Source organism: Bos taurus, chromosome 26, assembly GCF_002263795.3.
Source record: "Bos taurus isolate L1 Dominette 01449 registration number 42190680 breed Hereford chromosome 26, ARS-UCD2.0, whole genome shotgun sequence".
NCBI lineage: Eukaryota > Metazoa > Chordata > Mammalia > Artiodactyla > Bovidae > Bos > Bos taurus.
The window spans coordinates 13,720,364-13,744,651 of NC_037353.1; the positions used below are offsets into that span (position 1 = coordinate 13,720,364).

The following is a 24,288-nucleotide window of genomic DNA, read 5'->3' on the forward strand; positions in this document are numbered from 1 at the left end:
TGAAGATATCCTTTATGACATTCTGTACATTTGCCTATGTTTTCATATGCTATGAACACCTTGTAGAGAAATGCTATAGTGGAGAAGTTGTCTTGAAAATGCTAAACATGTGGTATTGTAGAAAAGACAAAACTATAGCAACTTGTATTTAAATGTTTATTCATTCATTTAGTGAGCACCTATGTCAGGCGCTCATGAACTTCTAGATGCTGGTTCAGTTGGTCACACTGGCCATTTAATTCACTGCACTGAATTCCTAAAGATAGGGAGTTAAGTTTTTTCTCCTGTGCTTGACCTTGCCTTTGAAATAAGTTTGAACACCTCAGGAATGAAGATATTTGGCTGTACAAGTCTTATCCAAACAATATCAGTACACAACATTTCTTTCCCTCTGTGTACATTTATTCTATGATCACTTCAAATGAGATAAAGGCTCTTTGGTGCCCATTTCTCTAACTCTAACTCTGAAGACTGCTAACAATGTTTAATATCATACAGTCATTATTTCTGAGGATTATGTAATAGTGTTTCTAGAAAGAAAGTGGTCTTGATTCTAATATGCTAATTTATTGTATTATTTTAATTCACTAGTACTTCCCTACATCAAATTAGGTCAAAACATTACAATGGTTTCACATTAAGAAGTTTACATGCCTAGCACTTGTAATGAACACCGAAGCATATGAAAACTAAATGTAACAGGACTGAAGCATAACAGATGCCTGCAGAACAAGCCACCTACAAGATACAAGAACCAACTGCGGAAAATTCCCTATGAAGCCGGCTACTACTGCAAGCACAGTGATCTCTCCAGGAAAGCACCTTTGAAGCTGTAGCTAGAATATAATCCTCAACTCTCAAGACCCAACGCGGGTATCTATACTGAATTCTCTTTCTCATAACTATCCTGCTCCCTACAGAGGCTGGCGTGGTCTTCAGGGTAGTGGTGGTAAGGAGCTTCAGATCAGAGCCTTTGGGGCTCCAGAACAACCAAAATCTCACATTTGCATTGGTGACTTAGCCACAGAAGAAGCAGGTAGTTACAAATACACACCATCCTTGTGACATAAGTCAGAGCACCTTCAGAGCACCATGACTGGCTTCTAGGACAGACAGTCAGCATAACGCACACACAGCCTTTCATTGCTCTTCTGTCGCTGCTGGACACATCTTTCTAGGCCCTTTCCGCTTCCAGATGCCCACTAGCATTTAACCCTGGACTACTGGCTATCAACAAGCATGTCTTCTATTAAACTCGAAATGTCTCTAGTTACCAGTGCCATTTAAGAGCCATCAGTTCAATTCAGTTCAGTCACTCAGTCGTGTCAGACTCTTAGCCACCCCATGAATCGCAGCACACCAGGCCTTCCTGTCCATCACCAACTCCCGGAGTTCACTCAAACTCATGTCCATCGAGTCGGTGATGCCATCCAGCCATCTCATCCTCTGTCTTCCCCTTCTCCTCCTGCCCTCAATCCCTCCCAGCATCAGAGTCTTTTCCAATGAGTCAACTCTTCGCATGAGGTGGCCAAAGTACTGGAGCTGCAGCTTTAGCATCATTCCCTCCAAAGAAATCCCAGGGCTGATCTCCTTCAGAATGGACTGGTTGGATCTCCTTGCAGTCCAAGGGACTCTCAGGAGTCTTCTCCAACACCACAGTTCAAAAGCATCAATTCTTTGGCGCTCAGCTTTCTTCACAGTCCAACTCTCACATCCATACATGACCACTGGAAAAACCATAGCCTTAACTAGACAGACCTTTGTTGGCAAAGTAATGTCTCTGCCATACCAGTATGTAATTTTCTGGACACCTGTATACATTCTCTCATAAAAGAAACCCCAAATACAGGCTCTCTTTCAATTTTTGCAGACTTTTGGAAAAAGAAATCATTGGATAAATGACTTGATTCTAATCACCAGTGACAGAGCTGGGGCTTCAACCAGAGTTTTCCTCATTCCAAACTTCAAAGGCTGTCCACTACTCTATATTCCCCTCCATTCCCTTCCTCAGTAAAATCCACAAGGCTTCATCAAATTTTTCATATTGTAGTAAGCACATTCTTTTGACACTTGCAGATCAAAACACTACAAAAACTATCTAAGCAATGACACCCTCCCAAGTGGATAAGCATTACCCCTTATGCAGCCCTTGGAAGACAGCAAAATAGGCCAACCAGTGGAGAAAGCTATTTAAGTAGAAAATTATGTCTTAGAGGATATCTAAACTCATTACAATTCTGAGAGCATATTTTTATATCAACTTGCTACAAGGTCATGAAGAGTTTAAAGCTAAGTCCTTTTCTACATGCAATTTTAAAGTATACAGTTTATATATTAATGTTTTCAGTAGTAAAGAAAACCTTCCAATATTTTCTAACCAATGCCTCTTTTACATAGAATATAGATACTGAAGCTTTTCAGGCATACATATTAACCATACCATAATAAGTTCTGAAACAATTTGTGGAATTGGGTGGACTTTAAGTGGTTTTGCATTAGAGCAGCAGTTAGGAAACCAACTATAGAAAGGTCTCTAGCTTTAAAGCTAGGCCATACATACTATCCTTACTCAAAAGCAAGAATAAACTAGACAGTTTACCTCCTGAAAAGATAGTTTCAAAAATAAAAGGAGAATAGGTAGGTTGAAAATATTGATGTTTCTTAAAAATTTATTATGCTTAGGCATATTTTTTTTTAATAATTTATATTCCCATGAATTCATGTAAGGAATTTCTTTCTCTGTTATAGACAACCCACCAGCACAATTAACACTAAATTACATTTAAGTAGATTTATGCCAGAAAATATAAAATCTATAGAGTTGTTCTCAACCTGAGATAGAAAAAGATGGGTGGGATAAAGATAAAAAATGCAGAGAGAAAGAAGAATATAATTTGAATTTTTTCCCAAAAATACAAATTCAAAAATACACAGAATAAGTAAATATGTAAATAGGGAAAATTTTGATTACTGTTGAATCTAAATGGTAGCATATGGATGGGCACTGTATTTTTCTTCCTCTGCTTCTCACTATACAAAAATATTTTACCAACATGATTTCCAGACTATATCATAATGTCAAATACAGATGCCGCTCAGTCTCCTGCATGGTTACCTGATGTCCTGGAGGTTATACACCTCCACAGGCTCTGCAGGCATATCTCCTGGGTTCAAATCCCAACTCTGCCAGTTACTGGCTATGTGACTGTGAGGAAATAATGTAAACACACTAACCCTCAATTTCTTTGTCAGGATAATGAGGCTAATCATAATCCTCTACTTTAAAGGAGTTCCAAAAAGAAACTACATATGAAGTGCTTAGCAAAGGGCCTCGCTCATAGGTAAGTGGGCGATCACCTCATTGTTACAGTAACCAGAAAGTACCTTCAGACAGATGAAAAAAAGACTAACATTTCACAGAAGTTTGGGGTTTTTCAGATTGCACAGGATGAAAAAGCAGTAATCCACACTATGATAAGATCATACAAAGCCTCTGGTCACCATTATGATTAGCAATAATCATAATTCAACATTTATAAGGTACTTTACTATGAGCCAAAAATTGTGCTAAGCACTTTATATGTAGCTTCTCACTGAATTCCTATGAAGCAAGTAATTATCATTATTCCCATTTTACAGATGATGAACTTGAGGATCAACATGTACACACAATTTACTCAAGATTACAAGGCTAGGAACTGGCAGAGTTAAGATGTGAACCTAGCAATCTGCCTCCAAAATCTGCTTCTGATAGAAACTACCCACCTGAACTTGAGGAAGCCATTTGAACTTTCATTTCCTCTTCTGGAAAATGAGCTGAGTAGTGGAACAGGTGCTCTCAAAAGTTGCTTCTAAATGTCTCTGGACAACAACGGTTATCTAAGCCCAAATTCATTACATATAGAAAATACCTCTGCTTCTAGTCCTTTTACAAACCTAGGCTTCTCTTTCTTACATAAATAAGAGAATGAAGCATAGTATAATACTCCACGCGGGGTAACTCACTGCTCTTGAGCTCTTATGGTGTGTGGAACAGCACTAAGAGCCAGCCAGAGAACCTCATGAGATAGTTCCATAAGAAAGTCCCTTTGAATGGAGCCTAAAGAGAGCCTGATGCTAAAATGAATTGTACCTGACAAGACTAGTGCTGCAGGGAAGTTAAGAACACACATCGACAAAATTAGCCAAAGCACCAGTACCTTAGTTATGCCATGCTACCTCTCAGGACCTCAGTTTCCTTATTTACAGAAACGAGGTGGCTTCTAGATACAAGTAATCCCTAAGGAAGGAGCCACCCTAACGCAGAGAAACCAATCAACTTTGTTAGAATTAAGGGAAGGGCATAGAAAGCATGTGTAGTTTGAAAAATCACATTCAAATACAGTGACTGCTTTCACAATATAAACCACAGAAGAAAAGTTCCAAAAACTATTTTATTAGTTGGCGAAAGAGTGAACCAGCACTGTTGGGAATGGGCAGGAGATATGGATTTTTTTTTTTTTTAATATTAAGATACGTAGATCACTATTGAAAGCCCCTTTTAGCTCAAACAGTCTGTGGAATAAAAACAAATTAAGTTGGTATTCTATGAAATAAACTCCTAGATTTAAAGAAAAAAGTCCTATTTATCAAAATAATTTTTTAATAAGTCATTAAGAACTACTTAAGGCATTTTCTTTTTGTAGAAAAATGATTCAAATACATACACAAACATGTAAATTTCTTCACTCAAGACTCAAGGTATTTTTGTCTTTTTAAACTTGATATATTTATCAATAGAAACCTAATATGATACTATTTCAAGCCAAAACACAGCCAGCTTACTCCTACTCTGATTCCAATATTGCTTCAAAACCCAAAGGCTCCATTTTAAATAGTTTTTAAAAAGAGAGAAAGAGACATAAAGCCCATGTAATTCTTCCTAAGGCCAAATTTATAAAGCTCAATTTTCAATCAAATCTCTCCTCCTACAAATCTTTTGGCCATCTTTCCCTACTCAATAGCACTACCAGTGATGAAAAAACAAGAATCCAAACTCAATCCAGTCCATCTGGCTCTTATTAGCATGGCTGGTAAATGCTTTGCTGAGAAACAACTGGCAATCCACACATTACTTGTCAATATCAGTTTGGGGGAAATTTTATGGATTTAATCTCTCCCTAGTCCCCATTTCTGGAAATAATTAATCAAAACCTAGTTGTATTCAGATTCTACTCTTAGAAAAAGATGGCTAATGTCTACACTATCAGCTTCCAGGCCCGAAATCTCTCTGTTAGATTTTAGGTTATCTTCTAAAACTAGATTTGGGTAGAGCGCATCAGAATAAAGAGAGAGACTGTTAGAAAAAGAGGGGCTCTCCTATCAAAAGCAGCCTGCCTGTCTAGCCCTCCAACACACACACACACAAATAAGCACATAGAGAAATTGGACTCTTCCATCCCTGAAGCAATCCTGTAAAAATCTGGTAAGATTGTCTCATTAAAAATTCTCATACACATAATTTATGGGTGTCAGAGACCCCCTTGAACTGAGGAGGTTAAAAATTCTTGCTCTAGCTTACAGCATCATGTGCTTCTTAATATCCCTACCTCCTCCTTCACGGATGGGAGCCACGCCAAACATCACATCTGAAATGTAAAGAGCAATAAAATAAGGCTCCAACTGCACCTGATGCTTTAAACTAACTCTGTCAAATGTCGATTCTGCCATTTTTCAGCAATGCTCAAAGGATTTCTGTTTCATTTCCTTGGATCCAAAGATCCAAGCTGGGTCTTACCCAGAGCCGCCCTCGCTCCTTCTTTCTTTTTTAACCGAGCCTGGAAGCCTATGGACAAATCAGTTTGTAAGTGAAGGATGAATGTTTTCCTGAGAACAAAGGCCTCCAGTGAATCCTCACCCTCACCACCCTTTCCAACTCAAGATGTCCAGCACACTGCCAACTGATGTGGCCATGCACTGGATCAGAAAGCAAGTACAGAATAAGGACACTCCATTCAACCTTTTTGTCTGGGGCACTTCCTGAGTTTTTCACTGGCATTTAACACCAAGACACAAGGCTCATTTTTCATTAAAGTTGCAAGACTTTCACTTTGCCCAGTTTCAAACAGTGTAATTGATCTGCACTGTCTTCTTAAATAACCCAACTGAAGGACACTGCAGCTTTAAATATTTCAGTGCTAGCTAGCAAATAGACTCCATTGCAATATGGCTCTGAAGGTCGCGTCCTATTGTCTCTATCCTCTGGATTAAAAACAAAACAAAACAATTTCTAAGTCCTAGATAACATGGGAAGGGTTACCCCTAGAATTTCCACTCTTCCATCTTGGTTCCTGATACAGTTCCAGTGTTTATTGGAATCTCACACTCTAATTTTCCCGGCAGGGGCAATATGCTGATTGCTATTAATGATGCCAGCACCTTAGCGAGACATAAACACATGTGTTCACATTAGTTTAATTGAGCATATGCAACTGTCTGAAATAGCACCACTCCAGGGCTGTTAACCCCTTGAAGAGTAGGGCCAGGGTGGTTTGGGAGTGGACGGCTTTCCGGAGACACCCTGAGCCCGGGATTGCATAACGTGAAATGTGCAGCCACTGAAAACGACAGGAATCTCACTCAGCCTACTCAGCCTGGGACTATGCCGGCACCTTGCCATACACTTGCAGCTTTTCCTGTCAAAGAAGGTCAAAAGAAGAGGCACAAGCACGACGGAGAGAAAAAATAGGCTAAAAGAAAAAGGCCCCTTTCTGTCTCGTCAGGGTGCATAAATAAGATTCCTCGAGCAGTCACAACGCTTCCCCCACCCTTGTCCCCGTAGTAGAACACCCTCAGTGAACTAAAGGCTTCGGAAAACGGCAGGGGAGTTGGCAAACGCTGCCTTTTTTAAAGAACCACAATCAATGGCCGATTAAATGGCAGGGAAGACAGGGGAAAGGGAGCGGAGTGGAAAGAAAGCGTATACAGGTGCACCTGAGCATTACCTGAAATGGCAACAGATTGTTACCATTATCGGTCCGGAAAGCGTTATCCTCCATCCAGGACTTGGAGGTGAGCGGGGCCGCGCGGGGGAACTTGGGCGGCGCGATCACGTTGCTGGAGAAGGGCTTTTTGAGCGGCGAGATGGGGTTGAGGGGCGAGGGCACCCCGACGCCCACGCCCACGCCCACGCCGACCGCCCGGCGAGGGTCCCTGCCCGCCTGCAGGCCGCCCCACGGGTTGGACGGCGCGCTCCAGGCGGCGTTCACGCTCTGGTGCGTGTTCCAGCTGGACGACGCGGACGAGGCAGCGGCGGCGGCGGCTACGGCTGCGGCGGCCGAGGACGAGGACGGCTTGCTAGTCATGATGGGCTGGTGACCGTACGCCGCCGTGGCGCCCCTCTGCGCGTAGGGAGCCTGGCTGGGGCTGGCAGGCGAGCGGCGCTGCTGCGAGGGCTGCGCCTGCGGGGGCTGCGCCGGTTGCGCTGGCTGCGGCGCGGGCGGCGGCGGCTGCTGGTGGTGCTGGGTCTGCGCCAGGCCGATCTGCGGGGAGAAGGTGCCTCCGAAGACTGGGTTGACGTGGTGCGGGAAGTTCTGGAAGAGCATGGTCCCGTTGACTGGGGTGATCCCCTGGAAGAAGCTGTCCTCTACCGCGTTCGTGGTGCCCGTGGACCAGGTGCTGCCGAAGGACGGCGACAGAGACGCGCCCGGCGCCGCGGGCTCCTGCGGCGGTGGCGGCGGCTGCTGAGGGGGCTGGTGGAAACCCAAGCCCGGCAGGAGCGGCGATTCCATCTGCATCTTGTCGGGGCCGTTAGGGGCCGGCGGAGCCGCGGCGGGGCTGAGGGCCGGCACTGCGCTGCTGTCCTCCGGCTTGGGGGTCTCTGAGGACAGGGGCGTGGACGGGGCTTCGGCGGTGCTGGGCTCGGGCTGGGGCTGCTGCTGCTGCTGCCGCTGCTGCTGGGGCTGGGGCTGGGTTTTGCTTTTGTCCATCAGTAAATCATCCTGCATGGTTTGCGCAGCTGAAATGGGAAAAAAGAGAAACGCGTTATTGCCAGTGTGTTCGTTAATGCTGCTTGCTGGAGCGGGCGGGTGTTTTAGTTGCGAAAATCCAGTGCCACCGCTACTAGCCAATTGCAATGCAAATCCATAATCTCCCATTTAGAAGAACAGGTCGGGCTGGGGTGGGGGAGCTCGTGCAAGGTCTCTTAAAATACTGTGAGAGCGTCTTCACCCTTTCTGATGTCTAGGTTCCTTTTCTGTATTAGTAAGAGAGGTGCTTATAAGACAGAAAGACAGCAATTTCGCCACGTCTCTTTCCCCTTCACCGGAACTCAGAGCGTTCACCCTGCAATGAGAAACTGATTCTGGTTCCTGTTTTTTCCCAAGCACCACCCTCCCCCAGCTATTTGCATACGTCAATAAATACAGCTGCGTCCTTCAGCAAGGTTAAAAAGACACCACACACGACCCTTTCTTCCCCCTTCCCCGCTCGGGCACTTTAAAGAAACAGTAGTCTTATCCCCCTTGATTAGCAAACTGCCTTTTTGCCTCGATAATTGTTTCATTTAGCCGCAGCGAACCACGAGGGAGGAAATCCTTGGCATTTGTTAGGAGGACTCATCTGCACAACCATTCTCTGGCCTCCCAGTAGCTGCAGCTACTCCATTTTGTTAGGAGACATTAAAAAAAAAAAAAAAACCAACATCCTTTTAAAAGAGGTAAAAATCTACTGCAACATTTGCAAGTCCTTGCTTCTTGTTACTCTAAGGATTAGATGGGTGTTTTTTGTTGTTTTTTTTTTTTCTTATTCTCCAATGTTCTCGTTTCCAATTCTGCCTCACAAGAGATTTCTTGGCATCTCAGTAGTTCAGGTCTCAACAGGAGCCTGAGAATTTCTCTGCAGAGTGAAGAAATGTTCTCGTTGGATTTGAGGTCAGGGAGAGAGACACGCGGAGGGAGGGAGGGAGGAAGAAGGAGAGAGAAAGGAGGGAGGGGGACGGGGGACTGTCTATGAGATGAGGTGGGGGTGGGGCTTTAAAAAAAATCCCTCAGATTTAAGTATGAAGTCAAGATAATATTGGGGTTGCCAGATTTTTCATTTTTTGAATCCTCCTGCTGCTGCCTTGGTCACAAGACTTTGGCAAATTTAGAACCTATTCTCTTATCACTAGTATTAACAGTGAAAGATTATGGTTTGAAGACCCTGAATTACCATATGCTAGCTAACGTGTTAAAAATAGCACAGTACAAAGTCGCAAATTCTCATACATTGTAATTATAGTGCATTGCCATCACTGCTTCATTTAGCCATATAAGGAGTGTATGGTATTTTCCATTTCGCATAGAAGGGCTATATTCACCTCTGCCATACAGCCTGTTTAATCATTCAAGGATGAAAATAGTAATCGCTCAAAACCAGGAGATTTCCATACCCATAGTTATCACTGAGTTCGTTTGTCCTTTAGAACACATTAATTGCTTTAAATATATGAATATTACAGTGCTGAGACCCTGAAAACAAGTATTTTAAAATGTTCAAGGTGCATATGACCAAATACATAATTATTTTTAGATGGTGATTCAGTATACTTGCAACAAAGTTATTAATATATTTAATACAGTTAATTAACTCAGATACTCGGAGAAGCATCTTTCTCAGGACACTCCTAAAATGGCATTCAGATACACACAGAAGTTCTGCCTTTGGATATTCTCACAATAATAACTGCTGTAAAATAAATGTGTTGGGAAATGGATTTGCTACTGCTCTTAACTATTAAACAAAATATGTCAGACTAAGCAATGGGATTAAAAGTAGTTCTATTTTATTGAAGAATATCTTCAAAATGATTAATATCTCATTCTAAAGTTTCATACATAGACAAAATAGTGGGCTCAAGGAAAAGCTTCACAGCCACCTTAACTCCTCCCTCCCCAACCCACCCCTCCAAAAGAACCCAACCCAGTATAATACACATCACAAATGGCCAACTACTACCAATAAAACCTATTTAAGATTGGTTTTGTGTTCCTTAATTTCCTTGGTCTAAAATAATGACTTTGATCAGTACTGTAAATATGACAAAGAGGCAAGGAGAGCTTGGATTCACAGCAACACAAAGTTCTATTGTTGCCAAAGAAAATGGACATAGAAAGAGACATTTTTATACTTGGTTTAAGCAGTGCTGCAGTAAACCATTATAATATGGGATTTGAGTCTCTCCCAGTGGGCTAGAATTGTCTTTACAATAGCCATATCATCATGGCTGAAATATGCATTTGATTGTAATTTTAATATCACTCAGCTTTTCTGATGCTAGTATCAATGCCTTCTGTTAATGCCTTCAGTTTAAACTATATGTTTATAGTGGAAAAATTAATGCTGTCCTATAGCAAAAAAAAGCCACAAACTAAGCTAGACTCAGACTATTTTAAGGCTATAAGTAATATTAATATATTAAATTTAAAATTTTTTATCATACTAGGAACACTCATTTCTCTTCTTAACATTTCTTAAAGACATTAATTTCACTTTCTGCATAAATTCACTCTGTCAAGGTCAAGACCCATCTTTAATAAATAAGACCCTTTTCAACAAAAGATAAGCAATAGATTAAAATAACATTTACAAAATTAACATGCAATGTCAGTAACTGTTTGTACAGTCTATTCGTTTGGGTGGGTTTTTGTTAGTTTTTTTTTCTTTTTTCTTATTTACAGCAAAGTCCGGGAAATAGCTACTTCCTTCCCCTCCCCCCACCACACACACAATAGATCTTCCTTTACATGCAATCACCCAATCTCAAGTAACAAATTCTTAGCAGCAGTTACCTTTGAGGGTCCAGTGTTTAAGGATCGATAAAATTAAAAAGTGTACAGTATTTATTTTCTTCTTTCAGGTTGATTATGTGACCGCTCTGGCAAAAGCACTTTGACAACTGTAAGAAAAGAGGGCATGCGCACACAGGGAACTGTGGGGGCTGAAGTCCTTCACTAGGTACTCTGCCCGATTTAAGCACGCTCAGCCACGAAAGGAGGAAGCCTTTCCAATACCGATTCCAAGGGAAAGACGTTGTGCCGGATTATATTTTATCTTCCTAACCAATCTAAATCACGAGTTGTTACGAGAAAAAAAAACCGGTTTGTCAACTGATTTAGGAAGCCAGGTTAAAAGAGAAACTGGATTACAGGACTCAAATAAATAAACCCAGAGGAGCTACCTTAAATGGTATTAGAATGGTAATGACTGGGTAGCCAGCAGAAGGAACCCAGCCACACCAAAAGAGGTGGGGTGGGGAAGAATAAAGAAGGGAGGAGGTGGACTACTAAGGAAAGATAATTAAAATCTGACCATACTTAAATACGTGTAATATTATAAAATGAAAAGAATCTTAATATGAAATATGATATTAACTCTTGAAGGTCAGGTTAAAGATAGGTTTCAGTCATAAATTTTGGACATTATCTATCCACCAAGATTTCTATTTGATTTTCAATGAAGGTACAAATCACTTATTTCAAGATTCTACTTGATATGCTCTAAATCATACACCTCCTTATTTTACTTGTCAAAATGAAAGTTTACTTTGCATTATTCATACAATGATCAATCAAATAAAATTCAGCTCTTTAAAACTAAAACAGTGTTTTAGTTAAATATTAAAAAAATAATTTGACATGTTTATTGTTTCACTGCATAGGACAGTGACATCTTTATTCAAGGCAGAAAGTAGCTACAGTTTCTTTTAAAACTTTTTTCCCCCTGATGTACATTTTTCCTATCTTAACCTCATTACCCCAAGGCTGGAATCTCACAACATCTTAACATCAACTGGTATTACCTATAGCTTCTGAGAGCAATACTTCAACTACCAGTTTGCTCACATAGGCAGAAGGTATTATCTCTTGTGGGGTTTGGTTCAATGCCATTCATGCAAGGGGTTCAGAATAAAGTCACTTCATGACTGTGCTGATTGAACTAAGAATTAAAAATGTCAGACATCATTTAAAACTATCTTAATTCTCTATTTCCCCTCTTCACCAATTAGAACTAAAGTAGTATTATCAGAGACTACCAATTTGCAGCAGTCAGTAGTCTTTATTTCTACTTATTTCCAAGGGAAAAAACAAAACAATTTAAGACAAAAAAATCATTTTGAATCAATCTACTACAAGCTCTTTTTAAAAGAACTAAATAAATGGTCCTCTTATTCCTACTATGAACTTACTGTATATTCCCCATTTTTTTTCCTTCCTCTATCTTTCTAAAGAAAATTTTTCCTCTGCCAACGTGTTATACTTAACAATATTCATTCCCGAGTCTAAGGATGAACTCAGTTAATCTTACTCCTGAAGACTTCCCTAATCTACCAAACTTCTACATTTTCAAGTACTTGAATATTTAAAAAAACAAAAGTTCGCTCATAAAGGTCATATAAAGACTTGTTTTAAGAAATAGATTTTTAAAGATTATTTAAAATTAATATGCCAAATTTTTATTGGTAAGGTAGAAAATCTTATTATTCAGGTGTACTTGAAAATGGTTTAAATTGGGCATTTAGCAATTCACTTGACCCCAAGTACAGGTCTACTAATAATATACACAGTGAAAAAAACTAAACTTTGGTCTCTGACCCTTTGATAAATGACAAAACTAAATTAACACTGCCTATACTTAACACGTATGGATGTGAGAGTTGGACTGTGAAGAAAGCTGAACGCCGAAGAATTGATGCCTTTGAACTGTGGTGTTGGAGAAGACTCTTGAGAGTCTCTTGGACTGCAAGGAGATCCAACCAGTCCATTCTAGACGAGATCAGCCCTGGGTGTTCTTTGGAAGGAATGATCCTAAAGTTGAAACTCCAGTACTTTGGCCACCTCATGCGAAGAGCTGACTCATTGGAAAAGACTCTGATGCTGGGAGGGATTGGGGGCAGGAGGAGAAGGGGACGACAGAGGATGAGATGGCTGGATGGCATCACTGACTCGATGGACGTGAGTCTGAATGAACTCCAGGAGTTGGTGATGGACAGGGAGGCATGGCGTGCTGCGATTCATGGGGTCGTAAAGAGTCGGACACGACTGAGCGACTGAACTTAATACTTAACATAATTTTATTGTATTTGAAAATGAACTATCTCTGCTCTTCCATTCCTAAAATGAACACTCAAATTTAAAAAGAAAATGACTCTCATATTTATAAGCTGCTGCTGCTACTGCTAAGTCGGTTCAGTCGTGTCCAACTCTGTGCGACCCCATACACGGAAGCCCACGAGGCTCCCCCGTCCCTGGGATTCTCCAGACAAGAACACTGGAGTGGGATGCCATTTCTTTCCCCAATGCATGAAAGTGAAAAGTGAAAGTGAAGATGCTCAGTCGTGTCCAACTCTTCACAACCCCATGGGCTGCAGCCTTCCAGGCTCTTCCGTCCATGGGATTTTCCAGGCAAGAGTACTTGAGTGGGTTGCCATTGCCTTCTAGAGTGACACTATTACAATCATTGATCATATATCAAACTATACATTTGATCAACTGCTTCAAGTCTAGTCATTATTTCCATTGAAGGCTCAGTCATATACTTGGAATACAAGAAATAATAATCTTGCGAAACAAGCAAAATACAAATGGTATAGTTAATAACATTAGTGGAATTAAAAGTAAATATTTTAGCCATGAGCCTCCCACACCAGTTTTTTTTTTTTAAAGATTATCAAGACTAGGGAATCGGTCACTTAGAGCAGAAATCTGATTTTTCATGTGGTTCAAATGTTACATTAAAAGATTTATCAGGTACAAAAATACAGCATTCAGTTTGAATTATAGCACAGATATCTCCCTGAGATGCTATAAGGTGTCAAGGGTCTTGGAGTTGCGTAGCACTGCCTTTCTCATCATAGAGATCTCAGAATTCAATAAGCTAATAGCCCAGTTACTATCATTTAAAGCTTATGAAAGTTGTCGAGGCTTAAATATGGTCAATTACATCCTCCAACCCCATTGAAGGTACACACACACACACACACACACACACACACACACACAAGCTGCTAAATGGTCATACCAGTAGAATACGGATCTTTGACCCATTGGGATCATACCAGTGGTAGATGGGTTGGGGTTACCTGTAATTTGTTAACATGTATGACCTTAAATTCATGGGAATCCCAGGCTACACCTTCGTATCATCCCTGTAGATGTCAAGACCATAAATTAGTGCTACAAATCCACTGAGTTCCATGCCAATCACTATCTCTAAGGGTAATAACAGGAATAGTTCATAAAGCACCCAGCCTTGTCTCATAATTACCAGGTTGATCATTTTTAGTATGATTTAACCATTCCCAACATAGAGGAGCCTTTAAACTTAATGACCATAGCCTGGTGTTAACCATGTAGATCCTCCCCATAATTGTAAGAGCTTTCCTTTTAATAGATGAGAAGTTAATTTTTTATTGAGACTTAGCTCATCACTCCAATTGAGTTTAAATGACCATAAGAGAAAACTTAAATCTATGGCCAGCCTCAGAGTAGGTATTTTTAATTGGCCAGGTGAGAGGATCCCATCTACAATTATTATGAATAGATAGAACAGGACTGAACACTCATCTAAAACAAATTTCCTAGTGGGTTATCCAATCACAGCCCTAAAGAACAGAGCTGCTTTTTGGGGTGGGGGGGATGGCGGCAAGACTACTGGAGTGGGTTGCTATTCCCTGCTCCAGGAGATCTTCCTGACCCAGGGATTGAACGTGGGTCTCCCACATTGTAGGCAGATGCTTTGCCGTCTGAGCCACCAGGGAAGTCCATATATTTATATCAGATCAGAGATCAGATCAGTCGCTCAGTCGTGTCCGACTCTTAGCGACCCCATGAATCGCAGCATGCCACGCCTCCCTGTCCATCACCAACTCCCGGAGTTCACACAGACTCACGTCCATCGAGTCAGTGATGCCATCCAGCCATCTCATCCTCTGTCTTCCCCTTCTCCTTCTGCCCCCAATCCCTCCCAGAATCAGAGTCTTTTCCAATGAGTCAACTCTTCACATGAGGTGGCCAAAGGACTGGAGTTTCAGCTTTAGCATCAGTCCTTCCAAAGAACACCCAGGACTGATCTCCTTCAGAATGGACTGGTTGGATCTCCTTGCAGACCAAGGGACTCTCAAGAGTCTTCTCCAACACCACAGTTCAAAAGCATCAATTCTTCGGCGCTCAGCCTTCTTCACAGTCGAACTCTCACATCCATACATGACCACAGAAAAAACCATAGCCTTGACTAGACGAACTTTTGTTGGCAAAGTAACGTCTCTGCTTTTCAACATGCTATCTAGGTTGGTCATAACTTTCCTTCCAAGGAGTTAAGCGTCTTTTAATTTCATGGCTGCAGTCACCATCTGCAGTGATTTTGGAGCCCAGAAAAATAAAGTCTGATACTGTTTCCACTGTTTCCCCATCTATTTCCCTCTTCCAACAACACAAGAGAAGACTCTATACATGGACATCACCAGATGGTCAACACCAAAATCAGATTGATTATATTCTTTGCAGCCAAAGATGGAGAAGCTCTATACAGTCAGCAAAAACAAGACCAGGAGCTGACTGTGGCTCAGACCATGAACTCCTTATTGCCAAATTCAGACTTAAATTGAAGAAAGTAGGGAAAACCACTAGATTTAGGTATGATCTAAATCAAATCCCTTATGATTATACTGTGGAAGTGAGAAATAGATTTAAGGGCCTAGATCTGATAGATAGAGTGCCTGATGAACTATGGAATGAGGTTCGTGACACTGTACAGGAGACAGGGATCAAGACCATCCCCATGGAAAAGAAATGCAAAAAAGCAAAATGGCTGTCTGAGGAGGCCTTACAAATAGCTGTGAAAAGAAGAGAAGCGAAAAGCAAAGGAGAAAAGGAAAGATATAAACATCTGAATGCAGAGTTCCAAAGAATAGCAAGAAGAGATAAGAAAGCCTTCTTCAGCGATCAATGCAAAGAAATAGAGGAAAACAACAGAATGGGAAAGACTAGAGATCTCTTCAAGAAAATCAGAGATACCAAGGGAACATTTCATGCAAAGATGGGCTCGATAAAGGACAGAAATGGTATGGACCTAACAGAAGCAGAAGATATTAAGAAGAGATGGCAAGAATACACAGAAGAACTATATAAAAAAGATCTTCACAACCCAGATAATCACGATGGTGTGATCACTGACCTAGAGCCAGACATCCTGGAATGTGAAGTCAAGTGGGCCTTAGAAAGCATCACTACGAACAAAGCTAGTGGAGGTGATGGAATTCCAGTTGAGCTATTCCAAATCCTGAAAGATGATCCTGTGAAAGTGCTGCACGCAATATGCCAGCAAATTTGGAAAACTCAGCAGTGGCCACAGGACTGGAAGAGGTCAGTTTTCATTCCAATCCCAAAGAAAGGCAATGCCAAAGAATGCTCAAACTACCACACAATTGCACTCATCTCACATGCTAGTAAAGTAATGCTCAAAATTCTCCAAGCCAGGCTTCAGCAATATGTGAACTGTGAACTTCCTGACGTTCAAGCTGGTTTTAGAAAAGGCAGAGCAACCAGAGATCAAATTGCCAACATCTGCTGGATCATGGAAAAAGCAAGAGAGTTCCAGAAAAACATCGATTTCTGCTTTATTGACTATGCCAAAGCCTTTGACTGTGTGGATCACAATAAACTGCGGAAAATTCTTCAAGAGATGGGAATACCAGACCACCTGACCTGCCTCTTGAGAAATTTGTATGCAGGTCAGGAAGCAACAGTTAGAACTGGACATGGAACAACAGACTGGTTCCAAATAGGAAAAGGAGTACGTCAAGGCTGTGTATTGTCACCCTATTTATTTAACTTATATGCAGAGTACATCATGAGAAACGCTAGACTGGAAGAAACACAAGCTAGAATCAAGATTGCTGGGAGAAATATCAATAACCTCAGATATGCAGATGACACCACCCTTATGGCAGAAAGTGAAGAGGAACTCAAAAGCCTCTTGATGAAAGTGAAAGTGGAGAGTGAAAAAGTTGGCTTAAAGCTCAACATTCAGAAAACGAAGATCATGTCCACAACAAGAGGTCCCAGTAAGGAACATGGTCCTGCCTCCAGAAACTAGCCAGAATTCAGGAGGGGCCAAAAGAGTGAGGAGACAACCAATATCCCAGAATCCTTTGTGCTGGAACCCATCCTGGCTGAAAGATCAGTGTGCCGCCAGGAAGGACCCTGAGTCTGACTACAGACCAGAGATGACTGGTCATAGACAACCTGGAAACTAATCATAAAACATAAGACTACAAGCCTCATGGCAGAGTAAATTCTCCAGGGTTCCCTTATCCTCCTGCTCTCCACTCAGGCACCCTTTACCAATAAAGGCTCTTGCTTTGTCAGCACACGTATTTCCGCAGGCAATTCATTTCCGAGTATTACACTAGAGCCCACTCTAAGACCCTGAAAGGGGTCCCCCTTCCTGTAACATGGTGACCAGATTTCTGAAAACAGTAACACTGCAGTGGTGAAAGGATGGTCTTTTCAATAAAGGATATTGGAGTCAACTGAATATCCATATGGCAAAAAAGAGACCTTCATCCTTACCACACCATACACAAAAATCAATTCCAGATGGACTGTAGGTCTAAATGTAAAAGGTAAACAAGAAAGTCTTTAAAAGTACATATGAGAATATTTTCATGACATTAGAGTAGGCAAAAATTTCTTCAACAGGTCACAAAAGCAATAAATATAAAGGAAAAATTTAATAAACTAAACTAATTAAGAACATCTGTTTACCAAAAGTCAAGAGTGAAAAATCAAAGAAAGGGAGAAATATATGCAATATTCAAAATAATTATAATTCAAATACATGAAGAACTCTTACAAATTAATAACAGTGAACATCCCAAAGAAAAATGGGCAAGAGACTTCAACAAAAGATACTCAAATGTTCAAAAAGCATATGAAAATGTGCTCTACGTCACTTGCCACCAAAGAAATACAAAATACAACCAAAATGGCAAAAACTGGAAAAGACACAACCACCATATATTTGCAAGGATGTAAGGCAACTCATTCTCAAACACTGCTGATGGAAGTATAATTGAATTTAACTTTACAACTACACTGCAAAACTACTTACTAGGATCTATTAAAGCAAATGTCCACACAACTTTCTTGTTCTTGTTCAGTCAACTCAGTCATGTCTGACTCTGCAAGCCCATGGACTGCAGCACAGCAGGCTTCCCTGTCCTCCACTATCTCCTGGAGCTTGCTCAAACTCAAGTCCATTGAGTCAGTGATGCCATCCAACCACCTCATGCTCTGTCGTCCCTTCTTTTCCTGCCTTCAACCTTTCCCAGCATCAGAGTCTTTTCCAATGAATCGGCTCTTCCCATCAGGTGGCCAAAGTACTGGAGCTTCAGCTTCAGCATCAGTCCTTTCAATGAATATTCAGTACTAATTTCTTTTGGGATTGACTGGTTTGGTTTCCTTGCAATCTAAGGGACTCTTAAGAGTCTTCTCCAGCACCACAGTTCGAAAGCATCAATTCTTCAGTCTTCAGCTTTTTTATTGTCCAGTTCTCCTCACATCCATATATGATTACTGGAAAAACCATAGCTTTCACTATACAGCCCATTGCCAGCAAAGTAATGTCTCTGCTTTTTAATAATTTAACCTAATGTCTAGGTCTGTCATAGCTTTTCTTCCAAGAAGTAAGCATCTTTTAATTTCATGGCCGAAGTCACAGTTCGCAGTGATTTTGGAGCCTAAGAAAATACACTCTGTTACTGTTTCCATTGTTTCCCCATCTATTTGCAATGAAGTGAAGGGACCAGATGCCATGATCTTCGTTTTTTGAAAGTTGAGATTTAAGCCAGCTTTTTCACTTTCTTCTTTCACCTTCATCAAGAGGCTCTTTAGTTCCTCTTTGCTTTCTGCCATAAGGGTGGTGTCAACTGCATACCTGAAGTTATTGATATTTCTCCTGGCAATCTTGATTCTAGCTTGTGCTTCCTCCAGTCTGGTGTTTTACATGGTGTACTCTGTATACAAGTTAAATAAGCAGGGTGACAGTATACAGCCTTGACGTACTCCTTTCCCAATTTTGAATGAGTCCATTGTTCCATGTCTGGTTTTAACTGTTGTTTCTTGACCTGCATACAGGTTTCTCAGGTGGCAAGTAAGGCCATCTGATATTCCCATCTGTTTAAGAATTTTCCAGTTTGTTGGGATCCACACAGTCAAAGGCTTTAGCACAGTCAAAGAAGCAGGAAGCATGTTTTTCTGGAATTCTCTTGCTAGTCTATGATTCAACGGATGTTGGCAATTTGATCTCTGGTTTCTCTGCCTTTTCTAAATCCAGCTTCTATATCTAGAAGTTCTCGGTTCACATACTGTTGAAGTGCTTATAGCTTGAAAGATTTTGAGCATTACTTTGCTAGTATGTGAAATAAGTGTAATTGTGTGGCAGTTTAAACATTCTTTGGCATTGTCCTTCTTAGGGAATGGAATGAAAACTGACCTTTTCCAGTCCTGTGGCCATTGCTGAGTCTTCTAAATTTGCCGGCATATTGAATGCAGCACTTTGACAGCACCAACTTTTAGGATTTGAAATAGCTCACCTGGAATTCCATCACCTCCACTAGCTTTGTTCATAGTGATGCTTCCTACAACCTCCTTGACTTCACACTCCAGGATGTCTGGCTCTAGGTGAGTGATCACACCATCATGGTTCTGTGTATTCTTGTCATCTCTTAATATCTTCAGCTTCTGTTACATCCATACCATTTCTGTCCTTTATTGTGCCCATCTCTGCATGAAATGTTCCCTTGTTATCTCTAATTTTCTTGAAGAGATCTCTAGTCTTTCCCATTCTGTTGTTTTCCTCTATTTCTTTTCATTGTTCACTTAAAAAGGCTTTCTTATCTCCTTGCTATTCTTTGGAATACTGAATTCAGATGGGTATATCTTTCCTTTTCTCCTTTGCCTTTGCTACTCTTTTCTCAGCTATTTGTAAGGCCTCCTCAGACAACCTTTTTGCATTTTTTTTCTTGGGGATGGTTTTGATCACCACTTCCTGTACAATGTTATGAACCTCCTTCCATAGTCCTTCAGGTACTCTATCAGATCTAATGCCTTGAATCTGTTTGTCACTTCCACTCTGTAATCGTAAGGGATTTGATTTAGGTCATACCTGAATGGCTGAGTGGTTTTCCCTATTTTCTTCAATTTCAGTCTGAATTTGGCAATAAGGAGTTCATGATCTGAGCCACAGTCAGCTCCCTGTCTTGTTTTTGCTGACTATAGAGCTTCTCCGTCTTTGGCTACAAAGAATAAAATCAGTCTGATTTCGGTATTGACCATCTGGTGATGTCCATGTGTAGAATTGTCTCTTTTGTTGGAAGAGGGTGCTTTGGTATGACTAGTGCATTCTCTTGGCAAAACTGTTAGCCTTTGTCCTGCTCCTTTTTGTATTCTAAGGCCAAATTTCCCTGTTACTCCAGGTATCTCTTGACTTCCTACTTCTGCATTCCAGTCTCCTATGATGAAAAGGACATCCTTCTTTGGTGTTAGTTCTAGAAATCTTGTAGGTCTTCATAGAAGTGTTCAACTTCAGCTTCTTCAGCATTAGTGGTTGGGACATAGACTTAGATTATTGTGATACTAAATGACTTGCCTTGGAAACGAACCAAGATCATTCTGTCGTTTTTGAGATTGCACCCAGAGCTACATTTCAGACTCATTTGCTGACTCAGAGGGCTACTCCACTTCTTCTAAGGGATTCTTGTCCACAGTAGTAGATATAATGGTCATCTGAATTAAATTTGCCCATTCCACACACCTTATGACCCAGCAATTCTGCATCTAGATATATACATAATAAACATGGCAACAGATGGTCTCCAAAAGACATGCTCAAAACAACATTATTCATAACAGCCCAAACCCAAAACAACCCAAATATCCATTTACAGCAGACTGAATAAGTAAATCATGATAGAATCATATAATGGAATATCATAAGGCAAAGATAATGAATAGACTCCAACTTTACAGAACAACCTAGATGAACTGCATGAATGCAATGTGAGTGAAAGAAGTCTGCCATGTAAGAATATATATGATTCTGCTTATATAAAGTTCTAATAAAACTAATTTATGGGTCCAGAAGATAATGTGCTGGTAACTTTTGCAGAAAAATAATGATTTATGGGGGATATAAAAGGGGGCCACAGGGATACTGGTGATACATTCTGTTACACATGTGTATTTACTTTAAAAATTTGGAAAATTCTGTCTTTCTGTTATGAAAGTGAAAGTGTTAGTTGTTCAATTGTGTCCCATTCTTTGCAACCCTATGGACTGTAGCCCATCAGGCTCCTCTGTCCATAGGATTCTCTAGGCAAGAATACTGGAGTGGATAACCATTCCCTTCTCCAGTGGATCTTCCTGACTGAGGATCGAACCTGGGTCTCCTGCATTGCAGGCAGATTCTTTACTGTTCTGACCCACCAGGAAAGCCCATTTTTTGTTCTACTTTCTTTAAATGTATAAAACATATACATGTATTTGCAAAGGTTAACTATCTTCTCTAAGCGAGAATTGAAAACAGCAAAATCTGGCCAAGTAGGAAGGGGAGCCTTAAGTCTGGGTCACTGAAGCTAGAGAAATAAACTGGGGGGCCAGTGGAGGGAGGGAGGATTCCTATGTACCAGACCAGTATTAGAGGCACATGCGCACACACACACACATACACACACACAAGCACAAATCCCTTGACTTCAAAGGCCTCACAGTCTAAGGAAGGAAAAATCATTCTGGTCAACTATGATAAATAAGATATCCCCTAAGTCATCTAGAAAACTTCTAATATTGTTATAGACTAAGGCAATTTACATGCAGGAAGTCCAGAGCATCTGAGGAAGGACTTGTTAAGCAATTCTAGATCAGAGTAAGTTTGAGAATGGAACAAGAGAAAGGGAGCAAAAGGAAGCCAAGTGACTCTGGTGTGGTTTGGTGGGCACTCTGAAGAGCACCTGGGGTTCTTTATGCTTCTTGCCTCTCTGTCCATTAGGTTTAAGTTTGTCCACTCATTCATTCAACAATTTTATGAAAAACCTAGCTGCAAAGTAGCAATTCCAAAACTTCACCTGCTTTTTATTAACCCTGTCTCTAACCTCTACGGAAAAACTGAGGATATTATGCAGTAACTTCCCCAATTTCTCAGCTGTCTCCCTCCCTCTTTACAAACTTACCCAAATCCCCACTCATACTTGCTTTCCTCCTACCTCAAAAGAAACTGAGTTCCCCTACAAGTCCACATTAATCCCTCCATCTGTAGTCTAGAGTTCATTCTATCTTGTTTCCTTGAGATCCATTTCATTAGTTAATTATGTCCAGGCTTCTCCTTTCCATTCCAGAGAAGATACTAAAAAGAAACCTCTAAATCCAAGCTTTACTTCCTTTGACTTCCAGTTGACTCCCTAAATTTACTGCATCTAGCTTCTGCCCTACCATCCTACAAAAATTGCTCTGGCTATTGATCTTACTCATCAATGACCAACTGACAACTTTTCAATTTTTATTTTATTTGCCATTTATCCTTCATAACACTCTTGTAGTAGGCAGAATTCTAAGGTGGCCCTCCAAGGATTCCAAGCTAGAAGGAAAATAGGAACCCTAGTCCTGCAAAGGCAATTCAGCCAACAAGAAGAATGAACCTGAAAGTGAATCTGACACCCTAAACAGAGAACCCCAGTCATAAAGAACTATAAATTAATAAATGAACAGAGTTTCTTTAAGCGATTAAACTTGTGGTAATTTGTTACAGAGAAGTAGCAAACTAATACAATATTCCATAGTCTTTGAAGATACTGCTCTCCTGGTTCTTCACTTCTGAAGTTTATTCTCAGTTCTCTTGGCCTCTAAATACAGTTTCCCTGAGAGTTCTCCTAATTCTGCTCTCTCCAAAATAAAGTGTTACATTCATGACCTGGAAAACTGAGCTCACCAGTATCTAGGTTTTCTTCATCTTTTTATGAAGCTCCAAACCACTATTTAAGCAACAACTTGTATAGGATCCTATAGCACTTCTCTTATCTAAATCCTGTTAAATGGTACCACCATCCATGTAGTCAATCAAGTTAAGAATCTGGATATGATTTCGTCCTTTTTCTTCCACCTCACTGATGGACAAGTCCAACTGGTCACTAGTGAAAGTCACTCAGTTCAGTTCAGTTCAATCACTCAGTCGTGTCCGACTCTTTTCGACCCCATGAATCGCAGCATGCCAGGCCTCCCTGTCCATCACCAACTCCCGGAGTTCACTCAAACTCACGTCCATCGAGTCGGTGATGCCATCCAGCCATCTCATCCTCTGTCGTCCCCTTCTCCTCCTACCCCCAATCCCTCCCAGCATCAGGGTCTTTTCCAATGAGTCAACTCTTTGCATGAGGTGGCCAAAGTATTGGAGTTTCAGCTTTAGCATCAGTCCTTCCAATGAACACCCAGGACCGATCTCCTTTAGAATGGACTGGTTGGATCTCCTTGCAGTCCAAGGGGCTCTCAAGAGTCTTCTTCTCCAACACCACAGTTCAAAAGCATCAATTCTTCGTGCTCAGCTTTCTTCATAGTCCAACTCTCACATCCATACATGACCACTGGAAAAACCACTGAAAAAACATCTAGCCTTGACTAGACGGACCTTTGTTGGCAAAGTAATGTCTCTGCTTTTTAATATGCTATCTAGGTTGGTCATAACTTTCCTTCCAAGGAGTAAGCATCTTTTAATTTCATGGCTGCAATTCTGTCCAACTCTTTGAGACCCCATGGACTGTGTAGTCCATGAAATTCTCCAGGCCAGAATACTGGAGTGGGTAGCCCTTCCCTTCTCCAGGGGATCTTTCCAACCCAGGGATCAAACCCAGGTCTCCCACATTGCAGGTAGATTCTACACCAGCTGAGCTACAAGGGAAGTCCAAGAATACTGGACTGGATTCAGTTCAATTCAGTTCAGTCACTCAGTCGTATCCAACTCTTTGGGACCCCATGGACTGCAGCACACCAGGCTTCCCTGTCCATCACCAACTCCCAGAGCTTGCTCAAACTCAGGTCCATCGAGTCAGTGATGTCATCCAACCATCTCATCCTCCGTCATCTCTTTCTCCTTCTGCCTTCAATCTTTCCCAGCATCAGGTGCATGAGGTGGCCAAAGTATGGGAGTTTCAGCTTTAGCATCAGTCCTTCCAATGAATATTCAGGACTGATTCCACAAGGGAAGCCCAAGAATACTGGAATG

General features: G+C 41.1%; 1 protein-coding gene across 10 annotated transcripts in view; it reads right to left on the bottom strand.

Moving 5' to 3' along the window:
• CPEB3 (cytoplasmic polyadenylation element binding protein 3) overlaps window positions 1-24,288 on the bottom strand; it is a 263,323-nt gene that overhangs the window by 205,009 nt on the left and 34,026 nt on the right. For 5 of the 10 annotated variants that reach the window (XM_059881919.1, XM_010819779.4, XM_010819778.4 and 2 more), the window contains exon 1: window positions 6,984-8,326. In XM_059881919.1, the coding sequence (XP_059737902.1) occupies window positions 6,984-8,135 (1,152 nt within the window). In that variant the 5' untranslated portion in view covers window positions 8,136-8,326. Of the gene's footprint in view, window positions 1-6,983; window positions 8,327-10,808; window positions 10,920-24,288 lie in introns of those variants that run through there. The other 5 variants (XM_024985732.2, XM_005225419.5, XM_005225420.5 and 2 more) reach the window with 4 other exon arrangements.